General features: G+C 45.4%; 1 protein-coding gene across 1 annotated transcript; it reads left to right on the top strand.

The window, feature by feature from the left end:
* The first annotated feature begins 2,116 nt into the window (after positions 1 to 2,116).
* RDH12 (retinol dehydrogenase 12) lies at positions 2,117 to 12,219 on the top strand. Its single transcript, XM_024761867.1, has 7 exons — positions 2,117 to 2,368; positions 3,798 to 3,916; positions 4,394 to 4,549; positions 5,585 to 5,689; positions 6,525 to 6,734; positions 8,489 to 8,678; positions 11,396 to 12,219. Exons 1-7 carry the CDS (start codon positions 2,301 to 2,303, stop codon positions 11,496 to 11,498), a joined length of 951 nt encoding a protein of 316 aa, XP_024617635.1. The 5' UTR covers positions 2,117 to 2,300; the 3' UTR covers positions 11,499 to 12,219.
* The last annotated feature ends 1,664 nt before the right edge of the window (positions 12,220 to 13,883 follow it).

Genomic DNA, 13,883 nt, shown 5'->3' with positions numbered 1-13,883 from the left:
AGGTGTACAATATAGTGACTCACAATTTTTAAAAGTTATACACCATTTATAGTTATAAAATATTGGCTATATTCACTGTGTTGTACAATATATCTTCTTTTTAAATATCTATTTTATTTATTTATTTGGTTGCGCTGGGTGAGATACAGTGAAATGCACAAATCTTAAGTGTGTATTCACTGAGTTTAAGGATGTCTGCCCAGCAGACATCCACTAGGGGGAAGGCATTGGGGAACACCAGCAGAAAGTTCCCCTCAGGGGCTTCTGGGACTCTGCAGTATTTGCAGCTGACATTGCTGCAGTGAACTGGACCCAGAGCAGGAGAAGCGCGAAGAGTTGGGAGAGGCAACCTGGGAGTCAAGAGGGATTCCCCTTGGGAATAATCTGACTACTCCTTGTTCTGTTCATCAGGTTCTTGGGATTTGCAAGGGGCAGGAATGGAACACAGAAATGCTCAATAAGTGTGTGTTAAATGGATGGATCAATCAATGAATGAAGGAGTGGGCACCTGCCTGCCACAGGAGTCTTCTTTCATCACTCGTGTCTTCTTGGAGCCTCCTCTAGCTTTGCAGGAAGGAGCAGATCTGGGGCATGACTCTTGGAGTCATGTCCAGGAGAGGAATACTGAGTGAGCAAAGGCTGTGAACCCTACGTACCCTCCTCCCATCCCCTCACACACCTCCAGAGGGCACTGAGAGCTTCTGCTTGGTTTGTTTCTCGTCTTTCCTGTCATCTTTAATAGCATTCAACTGAAACATCACCTGCATTCATTACCTCTCCCTTTTCTACACTAAACCCTTGAATAAAGCAAGTAGGACAGAAATCAATACAGCTAATCGTAACAGCCAACTCTCTCTCTATATATACATCTTTTGGCCTTGCTGCACAGCATGTGGGATCTCAGTTCCCTGACCAGGGAAACTGTGCCCCCTGCAGTGGAGGTGCAGAGTTTTAACCACTGGACCACCAGGGAAGCTCAACTCTTTTTCTTTTTTTTTAAAATTTATTTATGTTTTGGCTTCTTTGGGTCTTTGTTGCTGCGTGCGGGCTTTAGTTGCGGCGAGTGGGGGCTACTCTTTGTTGTGGTGTGCGGGCTTCTCATTGCAGGGGCTTCTCTTGTTGCGGAGCATGGGCTCTAGGCGCCCGGGCCTCAGTAGTTGTGGCGTGTGGGCATCAGTAGCTGTGGCTTGCAGGCTCTGGAGCGCAGGCTCAGTAGTTGTGGCACACAGGCTTAGCTGCTCCACGGCATGTGGGATCTTCCCAGACCAGGGCTTGAACAGGTGTCCCCTGCATTGGCAGGCGGATTCTTAACCACTGTGCCACCAGAGAAGTCCCTGAACAGCCAACTTTTATACAGTGTCTACTATGTGCTAGTCTCCGTCTCAAATTTCCTACCTATTTAATTAATTTAATACTTAAAAAGGTAGGTGTATATTTTATCATGCCATTATGCAAGTGAGAAAAGTGAGTTAACAGAGAGGTTTAGTAACTTGCCCAGGGCCACCCATCTGGTAAGCAGTTCAGCTGAGATTTGAACCAGGAAGTCCACGCTAAGAGCCCATGCACTGAAACACTATACCTTTTCTTTGGCATGTACAATACATGTGTGTGCTAACTTCATTGAAACAGAACATAAAACACAGTCAAGTGCACAAATCAGGTGTGTGACTCAGTGAATTTTCACAAAGTGAGCACACCTGTGTAATAGCAACCCCCCCCAAAGAACAGAACACTACCAGCCCCCCCCAGGAGATCCTAACATACCCCACCCCAGTCTCTACCCCTTCCCCACCAAGGGAAACACTCTCCTGAATTCTCTCACCTCTCTCCTGGGGGTTTCTTCCTTGTCTGTCTATTTTAATCACACTGTATTTCAAGTATCATGGGGTCTGCTGCTAAAGTTAAAAATATTCTATTTTGCAGGAACGGAAGTGAGGATGGTGGAGGGAACACATTCCCTAGATAAAAGAAATGACTGAGGGTGGGAAAGTTAGGGGCAGTTCTCCATCTCCCCTCATTCTCTTTGCCAGTAAGTGTGAGGCTCTGCTCTTTTCTCCATCCTTCTCTCCCAGGACTACATCTCCCAGCAGGCTGTGCTCTGACAGCTCTCGGATTTAAATAGGATTCTGGGCTACGCTTAGAGTCAGGCTGTTGCTGAACACCCAGGAGCGAGAGGAGCTGGAGGAAAGAGAAGCAGCAAGAAGCAGCCAAGAGTTGGAGCGAGACGAGGTGGAGCCCGAGCCAGAGTTGGAGTCAAAGTTGCTCTTGGTAAAGCAGCAGCAACTAAAGAAGTTGAAAAGATGCTGGTTTTCTTGGGACTGCTCACCTCGTTCCTTTCTTTCCTGTATGTGACAGCTCCATCCATCAGGTTTGTCTTAATTCAGTAACTCATTCAATAGTTTACAAAGCCCTGAATTGGGAGCCACGGAGCTTGTAAGAAGATGAGTTCTTAGCTGCTGAAGGAAGAGAAAGGGATGGAGGCCAAGGGAGAGAAAGTCAGGCAGGAAAAGCAGGAAGGAAGGAGGCAGTTATGAATACTGTGGTGGAAAACGAGAAGGAAGCACCTGGGGCTGGGAGAGGAGGGGTGGGTTTGAATTCTGATGCTAGTGGAAGGCTGAGTTGATGACTCTGTTAAGTAGCTTGACAGACATCTTATGGGGGAGTCCTTGCTCTTTCACTCCATTCCATTGGGTTCCTCTGAAGGTCTCCCTTTCTTCACCGTACCTAGTCAAGGTGGCCCTGCTGCGTTACGGTGGGTGGTCATTGCCGAGGGACTCAGTTGTTAAGTACCAGGCATCTGGGGAAGGGAGCAAACTCTCTTCCCTTTGAGACTACCCTCAACTAACGTTTGGGGTTGGCTCTTTTGCTGTGGGATTTCTGAAGATATCAAAGAAATGTGTGTTATGAGTAGAGATTGTTGATGATAAAGAAGGTTAAATGGACATATCAGAGACAGAGTGTTGCTCTAGGTCCCGTCATAGAAAGCTGGGTTTGGGTTCCAGTTTTGCCACCATTAGCAAGTGACTTGAACTTCTCTGAGCCTCAGCTTTCTCCACTGTAATGTGGGGATAATAACAGAGTGCTTGAGAGAATTAAATTCCCTTGGAAAATGCCTAGCCTAGTGCTTGGCAGTTGGATGATGCTCAGGTGATGTTAGCTTTACTTCCTCCTGTCCTATTTTTGGGAACTTATCAAGTCAACTCTATGTAAAAGGATGCTCTCTGCACAGAGGTCTGAACAAGGGAGGTTTTCTCTCTGTGCATGGATGGCGAGTATGAAATCTCTAGTGGGATGGCAGAATATTCTGGCTCTCTAAAACTGGAGAGGCAGCCCAAGAGCCGTATTTCTATATGGGACCCTGGAGGTGCTGTTCATCGGTTACTCACCATTGATGCTTATTGAAGGTGAGGGCTCAGGACCACTGATTCCACTAATGCCCATCCCCCTCGTGTTTTAAGGGCAGGAAAGAGAAGGAAGATGACCTCTGGGAACCTCTAGAGATAGGAGCGAGCTATCTTTGTTGTTTAACAAGGAACCATTGGCCCTGGCTCAAGAGAACTTATTCTATTTGCCCATATGATCATTTGTAGCTTCCGGGCACGTGACCTCCCAAGCTGAGCTGATAAGCAGGAGACTGCCTTACCCACTGGGGAGACGCTGTCCCCTGAAGATTAGCTTCTTTAAGTCTCCTGACAGCAACGAAAAGAAATCCCTCTTTGAGGCTGGGTGGATTTTATGTATCTCAGTCTGGGATTGGAAAGGATGGTGCATAAATGTTTTGTTTCTCTTGCCTGTAGGAAGTTCTTTGCTGGTGGGGTCTGTGGAACAAACGTGCAGCTTCCCGGGAAGGTGGTGGTGATCACCGGTGCCAACACAGGCATCGGCAAGGAGACAGCCAGAGAGCTTGCTCGCAGAGGCAAGTCCTTCCTTTCCGTTTCCACAGGGCAGCACCTCCTGTCTTTCTCACTAGGAACTCTACTCACGTTCCCTTATCTTTCCTCCTGGGCTTAGAAATTCTGGTCAGGAACTCAAGGAACCTGGGATTCAAGTCCAGCTGTGACACCAACTTACTCTGTGGCTTAAACTTTCCTTCCTTCCTGCTCCTTCCCTATTTATATAAAGTAAGGAAAACAATGATGTCCGTGTATAATATTGGTAAGGTCAGTTATTCTAAAAGGAGATCCTAAGCCATGTTAAATATCAGGGTGTAAAAACCGGGGTTCCCAGCCTGGGGTTAAGGTGATAGCAAGAGAATCTGGAAGCGGCAATTCAGCCACTCACTGCTTTAGGGATGGTGCGGGAAATGCTCTGTCCACCAGTCCCAAATTCACTTACTCGACTCTTCTTCAGCCCAGGGTCTGAACACATTGCTGTCTGTTTGTTTTGGCCCCAGGAGCCCGAGTATACATTGCCTGCCGAGATGTACTAAAGGGGGAGTCTGCTGCCAGTGAAATCCGAGCTGATACAAAGAACTCCCAGGTGCTGGTACGGAAACTGGACCTATCTGATACCAAATCCATCCGAGCCTTTGCTGAGGGCTTCCGGGCAGGTGAGGCCCTGGGGGTTAGAAAGGCAGGAAGCTGGGTGTGGGAGTGGCTGCTCCACCCTGGACCAGCTCTGACCTTTACATCAGACCCATCATGGATTCCACTGCACAGGTTCTGCCACACGAACCAGCAGGGCAGGGAATTGGCACGGGGATGGCGGGTGGACAGGCTGGGCAGGATCTTTATCATCTCCTTGCCTCAGCAGTGGGAATGGTGGAGGTGACAGCTCCCTGCCTGGGCTTGTACCTTGCCATCGAGGTGTGGCCCTTATGCCACTCTCTTCTTTCATCCTAAGAATCAAACTTCTGTGGCCATAGGCACAAAAGCAAGTTGTGCTGCTGCCAATATTCTTCTGTATCTTGGAAAATGACCATCTTCTATCAAGGACTATGAAATCCATGAGGGACAGGAACCATGTCTGTCTTATTTTACCACTGTATGCCCAGTGCCCAGCCCAGCTCAGAGTCAGTACTAAGTACACATTTGCTGAATGAATGGATGAATGAATGAATGGTGTCCAGGAAGATAACAGCAACTAAAATTAGAAACCCAGGACTTCCCTGGTGGTGCAGTGGTTAAGAATCTGCCTGCCAATGCGGGGGGCACGGGTTCGAGCCCTGGTCCAGGAAGATCCCACATGCCGTGGAGCAACTAAGCCCGTGTGCCACAACTACTGAGCCTGTGCTCTAGAGCACGCGAGCCACAGCTACTGAGCCCGCGTGCCACAACTACTGAAGCCTATGTACCTAGAGGCTGTGCTCCGCAACAAGAGAAGCCACCACAATGAGAAGCCCGCACACCGCAATGAAGAGTAGCCCCTGCTCGCTGCAACTAGAGAAAGCCCATGTGCAGCAACAAAGACCCAACGTAGCCAAAAATAAATAAATAAATTTATATATATATAAAAAATTAGAAACCCAATGACAGTGGCTACTGAATATCACTGAGATAGGTCCAAACGCAAGGAACAAACACTCAGGACTGGCAGCTAGCTGACTCCTTGCTAACCACATGGTCTCCTTGGTTGTGCTCTTTAGAGGAAAAGCAGCTTCATATTCTGATCAACAATGCAGGAGTGATGATGTGCCCATATTCCAAGACAGCTGATGGCTTTGAAACCCACCTGGGAGTCAACCACCTGGGTGAGTATCTTAGAGTGAGTGAAAAGCGAGGCATATGCCATCATGTTCTCTGTAGGCGGATGACGCTGTACCAGTGCTGAGGATCTCCACTGGTCCTCATAGAGACCAAGATTCTGCTAGACTGGAGGTATTGGTTTTTCTTTCACTATCTCTCTCCTAACCAGTACAAAAAAGAGAGTTTATCCTACTCATACCGTTAAGAAACCCCAAACATAGGAGATACCAGGAAGAAGAAGGTCCTTCTTGAATGGGACTGTGGTAATGCAAGACTTGCCAAGCAGGGTCAGGAGTGGGGGTGAAATCCGTGTTTGGCTGGAGCGGGGGTCATATCTATAACTGAGGACCTAGCAAGCAAGGGTTGGTCCATCGTGGAGGCAGACCTTGAGGACTTGAGGTATGAGAGAGGCTAGTGTTCATAGCTCGAGGCAATGGCTCTAGTGAGGGGATCACAGAACAGGTTCTGTGATCCTCGGCAAAAGTTATTTTCCCTGACTATTCCATCCTTCCTTCTGTACATGCCCACAGTTGTGTGATCATAACCAGACGGGGGATGTCAGAAGCTAGCAGTTGCTCCTGACCGGGGCAAGGACAGAGGAACAAATAACAACAGATTACGTATATATTGCCTTACCTGGAGTCCAGCTCTGGCCCTTGCCTTGAGGACTCCACTAACTCAGACTGACTGACCATTAGCACTAAGTTACTCATGGTATCAAAATGTTCACACCCAAAAGATAGTGAGCTAGTGATGAAGCCCTGTCATACATCAGCTCCCACACCCCGAGCCCAGGCTGCCGTTCCACTCTTCAATCCCCTCTGCTGGCTCTCCTCACAGGCCACTTCCTTCTCACCCACTTGCTCCTGGGGCAGCTGAAGGAGTCCGCTCCTGCACGGGTGGTGAACCTGTCATCAGTGGTCCACCATGCTGGCAAGATTCGCTTCCATGACCTCCAGGGTGAGAAGTCCTACAACCGGGGTTTTGCTTATTGCCACAGCAAGCTGGCCAATGTGCTCTTTACTCGTGAGCTGGCCAAGAGGCTCCAAGGTAAGTCTAGAGAAAGGGCCAGGGTTAAGAAGCAGGGGCTTCAGTCCAGATTAGAGGTTCACAGAAACTTCTGAAGTCAGGATGTCAAACGTGCACATTTCAGTGGCAGCTCTGTGCACTAAGGAGAATGAGGTTATAAAACTGAGTAAGGGCTTCCCTGGTGGCACAGTGGTTGAGAGTCCGCCTGCGATGCAGGGGATAAAAAAAAAAAAAAAAAAAAAAAAAACTGAGTAAAAACAGAGTCCTTGCCCTTGGGAAGCTTAAAATTGAACAGAGGTCAGGAACCTATAAACCTTATGTGCTTTGTCACATCTTATTTCATATTTATCATCTCATCTGATTTTTCACAACAACCTCTTGCAACAAGCAGAGTAGGTATTGTTTTCACTATTTTATGGGTCCAAACTGAGGTCCAAAGAAGCGGCCGGCCCAAGATTATATGGCAAGTGAAGGAGTGAGGACTGGAAAGTGGGGACTCTGCTTTAAACCAGGGTGCTTCCTTTGCTGTGCCAACTGCTGAGGTTTACAGGGTGAGCTGAGCTACAGAGCTGCCACTCACTGCCTGGAGTCAGGGTTTCACATACTTGGGTCTGAGTTCTTGCTCTACCACAAAGTAGCCACGTGTGTCTACAAACATGTCCCTTTAACCTCCCTTGACTTCTCCCCTCAACTGTAAAATGAGGTGAGGCCACTCTTGATCCTATGATTCTGTGCTCCCCTGGAGTTTTTGCTGAGCTTCTGACACTGACATCTGTGAATCTGGAGGACCATTTGCTACAGTGAATAAGCCAGGGTTTGGGGAAAATGGTATTTACTATCAGAATGCAGAAAGTAGAAGAATAAGGTAATCATTTAAATGAATACTAATAGTGACAACAATAATTGAGAGTTTGTGTGTGCCATATACATCTGTGTCTCAACTCATTTAATACACTATTCCTATGAGGTAGGTGCTATTATTTTTCCCCTCCCTACAAAAGAAGAGGTAGGCGCAGATATCTTGAGAAACTTGCCCGAGCAAGATATATTAATTCCGAGGCGAGCCAGGATTCAAATCCAGGCAATCTAGCTCAGAAGTCTATGCTCTTTACTCTACATCGAGGTTCAGACCTTAGCCCTGCAACCAGCCAGGTGTGACCTTGGGCAATTTACTTAACCTGTCTGTGATGAGAACTCAGTTTCCTCAGCTGTAAATGGGCTTCTTAATATTACCTACCTCATGAACCTCTTTGAGAGTCAAATGAGATAACACATAAAACATGTAGCACAGCCCTTGTACCTAATAAGTACTAAAAATAGTGGAGGCGGCAGGGGTGTCTTGGGGGCATGTTAACTCTTATCATTTCCATCAACACCCCTCAATCTACACCTCATAAAATGTGCTTGCCCGGCAAATGCAATTCACAACAAGTTCCTAGCTTCCTACCTTCTAACACGATTGCTGCCCCTAAGACCCTCCAATAGAAATTCCAAAGATACCATTTAAGCCAAAGATTAAGATGACACTAAAATAGAAGGATGTTCAACCAAGCATTCCTTTTGGAGCATAGAAGGCTGAGAAGGCTATAGATCTTTCTGGATAAGATCAATTAATTACTCATGAGATTCTACCTGGCTAGAGGTGGTGTCTTCTGAACACTGGGGTTCTGTTTCCCAAGTCCCTTCTTCTCACTCGTGCATGTTGCTGCAGGAGATGAGCTGTTTCCCCGGCCTCGGAGTGTGTCTCTGGTCTAACTGTGCCCTTTTTGCCCTAGGCACAGGGGTCACCACCTACGCAGTGCACCCAGGCATCGTCCGCTCCGAACTGGTCCGACACTCCTTCCTGCTGTGCCTGCTCTGGCAGCTCTTCTCCCCCTTCCTCAAGACGGCGAGGGAGGGGGCCCAGACCAGCCTGCACTGCGCCCTGGCTGAGGGCTTGGAGCCCCTGAGCGGCAAGTACTTCAGGTGCGCAGAGGCCGTATGCATTCTCCCCATCACCTGTGTGCATGGTGAGGCAGGCATAGGACTCCGTGGGCTCCCCCAGTGGCCAAGTTTGTGCCTGATGGGGGAATCCAGGTTCACGTTGGGCCAGTAGACCAAATGCTATTACTTTTCTAAGGAAACTTACATTTGAAACATGGCAAAAGTTGGTTTTATGGCTCTGTTTCAAACCTGTGTGCCACATTTCCAGGTAAGCCTTTGTAGAGCCTTTTTCTCTTCCTTGAAGCTTTTGGCTGACTTCCTTCATGAATTTTTAAATGACACATAGCACGAAACTCCAGGGCAAAGTCACCTGTCCCTAGTGTGAACTCTAGGGACACTTCTCCCAAAGCTGCGAAGACTGGCACTATCTGTTGGAACATAAAAATAGACATTTTGATGTTGAGGTTTATCACAAACTCAATGGGCAATCAGAGTCTGGGAATATAGGGAAGCCCAGGACTACATCTCTTCCTATTCCATGACTTGATCCAGCCCAGTATGCTTTTCTGTCCCACTTTGTTCAAGATGGTTCACTGGTACACCATTTATTAAGTGAAGCATTGGAAATAGCCTCAGTGTCCAACAATTGGGGAATGGATAAATGATCATAGCTAATGTTGCTTGAGCTCTTACAACATGTTTGGCACTCTTCTAACTTTTACGTGTATTAATTCATATAATCATCACAACTCTGAAAGGTAGATTGTATTATTGTCCCCATTTTACAGATGAAGAAACTGAGGCACAGAAAAATTAGCTGGCTCAGGGTCATATAGTTTATAAGCGGTAGGCCTGGGATTTAAACCCAGGCAGCCTGGCTCTAGAGCCGTGCTGTTCAGTGTGGTTACCGAGCACTTGAGACATGGCTAGTCCAATCTGGGACATACTGTACGTGTGAAATGTACAGCAGATTTTGAAGACATAGTGTGAAAAACAGAAATGTAAAATATCTCATTAATTTTTATATTGATTACATGCTGAAATAATTTGGCTATGTTGGGTTAAATAAAATATACTACTAAAATTAATTTCACCTATTTCTTTTCACTTTTTAAAAAAATACTTTAAAATTTCTATTAGGAAATTTAAAGATACACATGTGGTTCACATTTGTAGTTCGCATCATATTTCTACTAGACAATGCCACCCTGGAGTCTGGGTGTTTAACACTCCTCCTTAATCATGTGATAAAATATAATACAGTCACTGTATAAAAGTATTTTTGAATAATATTCAATTAATGGGAAAATGTTAGTGATATAATATTATCAGAAAGAAATGAAATATGGAACTATATAATTATTCACTGTAAATGCATAGAAAACAGTCTGAAAGGATACACAGCAAACATACTACACAGTAGTATTTACTTCCAGGGAGTTTGAGGAAGAGTCGGGGGGCGGGGGGCAGTGTGAAGGAGGATTTTAACCTTTTACTCTAGGTATTCCTTTATTATTTAAAAATAAATTTAAAAGATTATATATTAATTCATTACTTGTAAAATTAAAATTGTACATTGTTAACAAGAGAAAGCTATCCTCCCCAAACTAGGTACAGTATGATCCCAGTTTTTTTTAAATTAATTTTTAAAATTTATTTTTGGCTGTGTTGGGTCTTCATTGCTGTGCGTGGGCTTTCTCTAGTTGCAGCGAGAGGGGGCTACTCTTCGTTGTGGCACACAGGCTTAATTGCAGTGTCTTCTCTTGTTGCAGAGCACAGGCTCTAGGTGTGTGAGCTTCAGTAGTTGTGGCTCACAGGCTCTAGAGCACAAGCTCAGTAGTTGTGGTGCATGGGCTTAGTTGCTCCGCGGCATGTGGGATCTTCCCGGACCAGGGCTGGAACCCGTGTCCCCTGCATTGGCAGGAGGATTCTTAAGCACTGTGCCATCAGGGAAGTCCAAAACTTCTATTTAAAGAAAAACACCATGAACAGTGTGCTCTGCCCCAACCCTGCTCACCCCAAAACAAAACAGGGGTGCTTAGTCGGGTTCATGGGACACAAGGGGTCTGTGGATAGAATTTAAGGGGTCTTCAAACCTGGATGGAAAGATAATTTCATCTTTAGTTTCACTAACCTCCATCTGAAATTTGCCATTTCCTTTGATTATGAATGTAGGAAGTGAACTGCAGTAGTAGTGATACTGGTGACTTTGTCCCCAAGAAAACTATAAATAATTTCATGTCACATTGCAATTGTTGCAGATACCTCAGGATGTCACTTCCCGCCAATACTTTGAAATCTGGTAGTGATTAGACCCAGTGCTAGCTCTTCTAATAGAACACATTACTATACCACACATTGTTTTTAAAATATTTTATACTTTATATAAGATAGATAACCCTCAAGGACTTACTGTATAGCATGGGGAACTCCACTCAGTATTCTGTGATAACCTATATGAGCAAAGAATCTAAAAAAGAATGAATATATGTATATGTATAACTGAATCACTTTGAGGTACACCTGAAACGAACACAACATTGAAAATCAACTACACTCCAATAAAATTAAAATTTTTTTAAATTCAGTACAAAAAACAAAAGGAAATATTTTAAAACTGCATTTCAATACAGTTAGTTTCTTTTTATCTAATGTATTTTATTACACATTTAGAAATATATTCTGAAGAAGAGGACATAAACTTTTTCAGACTGTCCATTTTCACTCCTGGATGTTCACCCCCTTTCTATGCCCTCCAGTGACTGCAAGAAGACTTGGGTGTCTCCAAGGGCCCGGAATAACAAAACGGCTGAGCGCTTGTGGAACGTCAGCTGTGAGCTGCTGGGAATCCAGTGGGAGTAGAGCTGGTGGAATAGGCACAGCTGTATGAGGCTCAGTCCACGCCGTAAGGAAAGGGGACCGAGAAGAAGGCCCACCATGCAGGATTGTCCTGGCTGGCTGCTGTTGCGAATCCTGCCCTGCTCTGATACTCCTGACCCTCCTAGAAATCTTCGCACACCCAACCCTCTCGTGAGGCTGGCTCATGGCACGAGACAGTCACACCTACAGAGTATTCTTCTCCAAGACTTGCAGAGTCGGCCACCCTCTCGGACCAGGAGGACTGGGCAGATGCCAGGCTGGGCACAGGGATGGCAGAAGAACCTCGGAAATTGGGTCAATTTCCTTACCAAGACCAGCTAGCATGCTCAGCTGAGGTGACAGGAGCATCAACGTCACTTCTTTCCAGGGACTATAGACTCAAAAACTCTTGACTGATCTCTTTCCTCTTTGAAACATTAATCTGGAGTCTGGACCAACTCAGGAAAATCTTGGCTCAACCTTGGCCGATTTTAGTTCCTTCCTCTGAGCATCCTGGAGCAATGATGTAAAGCTGGACCTTCCTGTTTTCTTTTTGCAGTACTTTTTAAAAAATTAAAAACATATTACTTCAGCTTTACTGAGATATAACTAACATATTGTGTAAGTTTGGACCGTCCCATTTTCAATGTAGATGGTTTCTTTTTCTAAAGAGTTCCCTTTTACCTCAATTTTTAGAGAAAATAAAGACTGCACATTCACCTTATTGCCTTATTTATTCTCTCAGGGTAGCAAGGGAGAAATGAAACCAAGTTGTTGTTTTTGTTTTGTTTTGTCTTATTATTTATTTATTTATTTGGCTGCACCGGGTCTTTGTTGCTGCGTGTGGGATCTTTGTTGTGGCGTGCAGGATCTTTAGTTGCAGCATGTGGGATCTAGTTCCCTCACTGGAGATCAAACCCAGGCCCCCTGCATTGGGGGCACAGAGTCTCAACCGCTGGACCACCAGGGAAGTCCTGAAACCAAGTTTAATGAGTACTATCTCACCCTACCAACCCACCCATAACCTTCTTATAATATCTCCTCTGGGTGCAGAATAAGATGGTTCAGTTGAGTATTTTCTCCAGTTTCTTCCAGCTCTCACATTTGATTATTTAAGAAGTGATAGGAGTGACTTAAATTATACAGATGCTGAGCTTCACTATAGATTAAGCCCAGAGGTAGTAGAGGACTTCATTTAATTTGATACACAGATGCAGAAAACCCAAGCTCTGATAAACCCTCTGCCTAAAATCATAGCTCTTTTCTCTTTTGGCCTCCCTGCTCTCCTCTGCTGCGGCCTTGGGTGACCTGTTTCTTGCCTTAAGTGCTGAAGTTCTCCAAGAAGAGCAGAGAGACATGCCAAATCTTTTAGCCAATTAACCCAAGAAGTTATGTTATTGCTTCCAGTTTGAAAGCATCCAAAGGGCGTGTGGTGACAAAAATTCCCTTTCCTTCCATAGCAAGTAGACTTAAAAAACAAACAAAAATCCATTTTACTATGGAAATTTTCAAATAGATGAAAGTAAAGCAAATAGTATCATGAAAAACCCCACGTACCTTCCTGTCACCCAGCTTCAACGTCGTTAACATTTTGTCAATCTTGTTTCATCTATTTCCCCCATAACATTTTTTGAGGGGTGGGTAGATTTTATTTTATTTTTAAAATTTATTTTATTTTTGGCTGCGTTGGGTCTTCGTTGCTGCGCACGGGCTTTCTCTAGTTGCGGCGAGCAGGGGCTACTCTTTGCTGTGGTGCGCGGACTTCTCATTGTGCGGCTTCTCTTGTTGCCGAGCACGGGCTCTAGGTGCGCGGGCTTCAGTAGTTGTGGCACATGGGCTTAGTTGCTCCATGGCATGTGGGATCTTCCTGGACCAGGGCTGGAACCTGTGTCCCCTGCATTGGCTAGGCAGATTCTTAACCACTGTGCCACCAGGGAAGCCCAAATACAGTAATTTTAAACAAACGTTGCCAAAGGGGAAAGGGAAGGGGGAAGGACAAATTAGGAGTATGAAATTAACATATACAAACCACTATATATAAAATAGATAGCAACAAGGATTTACTGAATAGCACAGGGAACTATATTCAATATCTTGTAATAACCTATACTGGAAAAGAATCTGAAGCTGTACACCTGAACCTAACACAACATTTTACTTATTTATTTTTAAATAAATCTATTTATTTTATTTATTTATTTTTGGCTGCTTTGGTTCTTCGTTGCTGTGCACGGGCTTCTCATTGCGGTGGCTTCTCTTGTTGCGGAGCATGGGCTCTAGGCGCGCAGGCTTCAGTAGTCGTGACACATGGGCTCAGCAGTTGTGGCTCATGGGCTCTAGAGCGCAGGCTCAGTAGTTGTGGCGCATGGGCTTTGTTGCTCTGTGGCA

Source organism: Neophocaena asiaeorientalis, unplaced genomic scaffold (assembly GCF_003031525.2).
Source record: "Neophocaena asiaeorientalis asiaeorientalis breed wild unplaced genomic scaffold, Neophocaena_asiaeorientalis_V1.1 scaffold936, whole genome shotgun sequence".
Classification (NCBI taxonomy): Eukaryota; Metazoa; Chordata; class Mammalia; order Artiodactyla; family Phocoenidae; genus Neophocaena; species Neophocaena asiaeorientalis.
This window is presented reverse-complemented; position numbering and strand designations above follow the sequence as displayed.

Coding starts and splice junctions, on each gene's coding strand:
- RDH12 (XM_024761867.1), top strand. CDS start 2,301: ATGCTGGTTTTCTTGGGACTGCTCACCTCGTTCCTTTCTTTCCTGTAT. Junction 6,735..8,488: donor GCTGGCCAAGAGGCTCCAAG/GTAAGTCTAGAG, acceptor TTTTTGCCCTAG/GCACAGGGGTCACCACCTAC. Junction 8,679..11,395: donor CTGAGCGGCAAGTACTTCAG/GTGCGCAGAGGC, acceptor TATGCCCTCCAG/TGACTGCAAGAAGACTTGGG.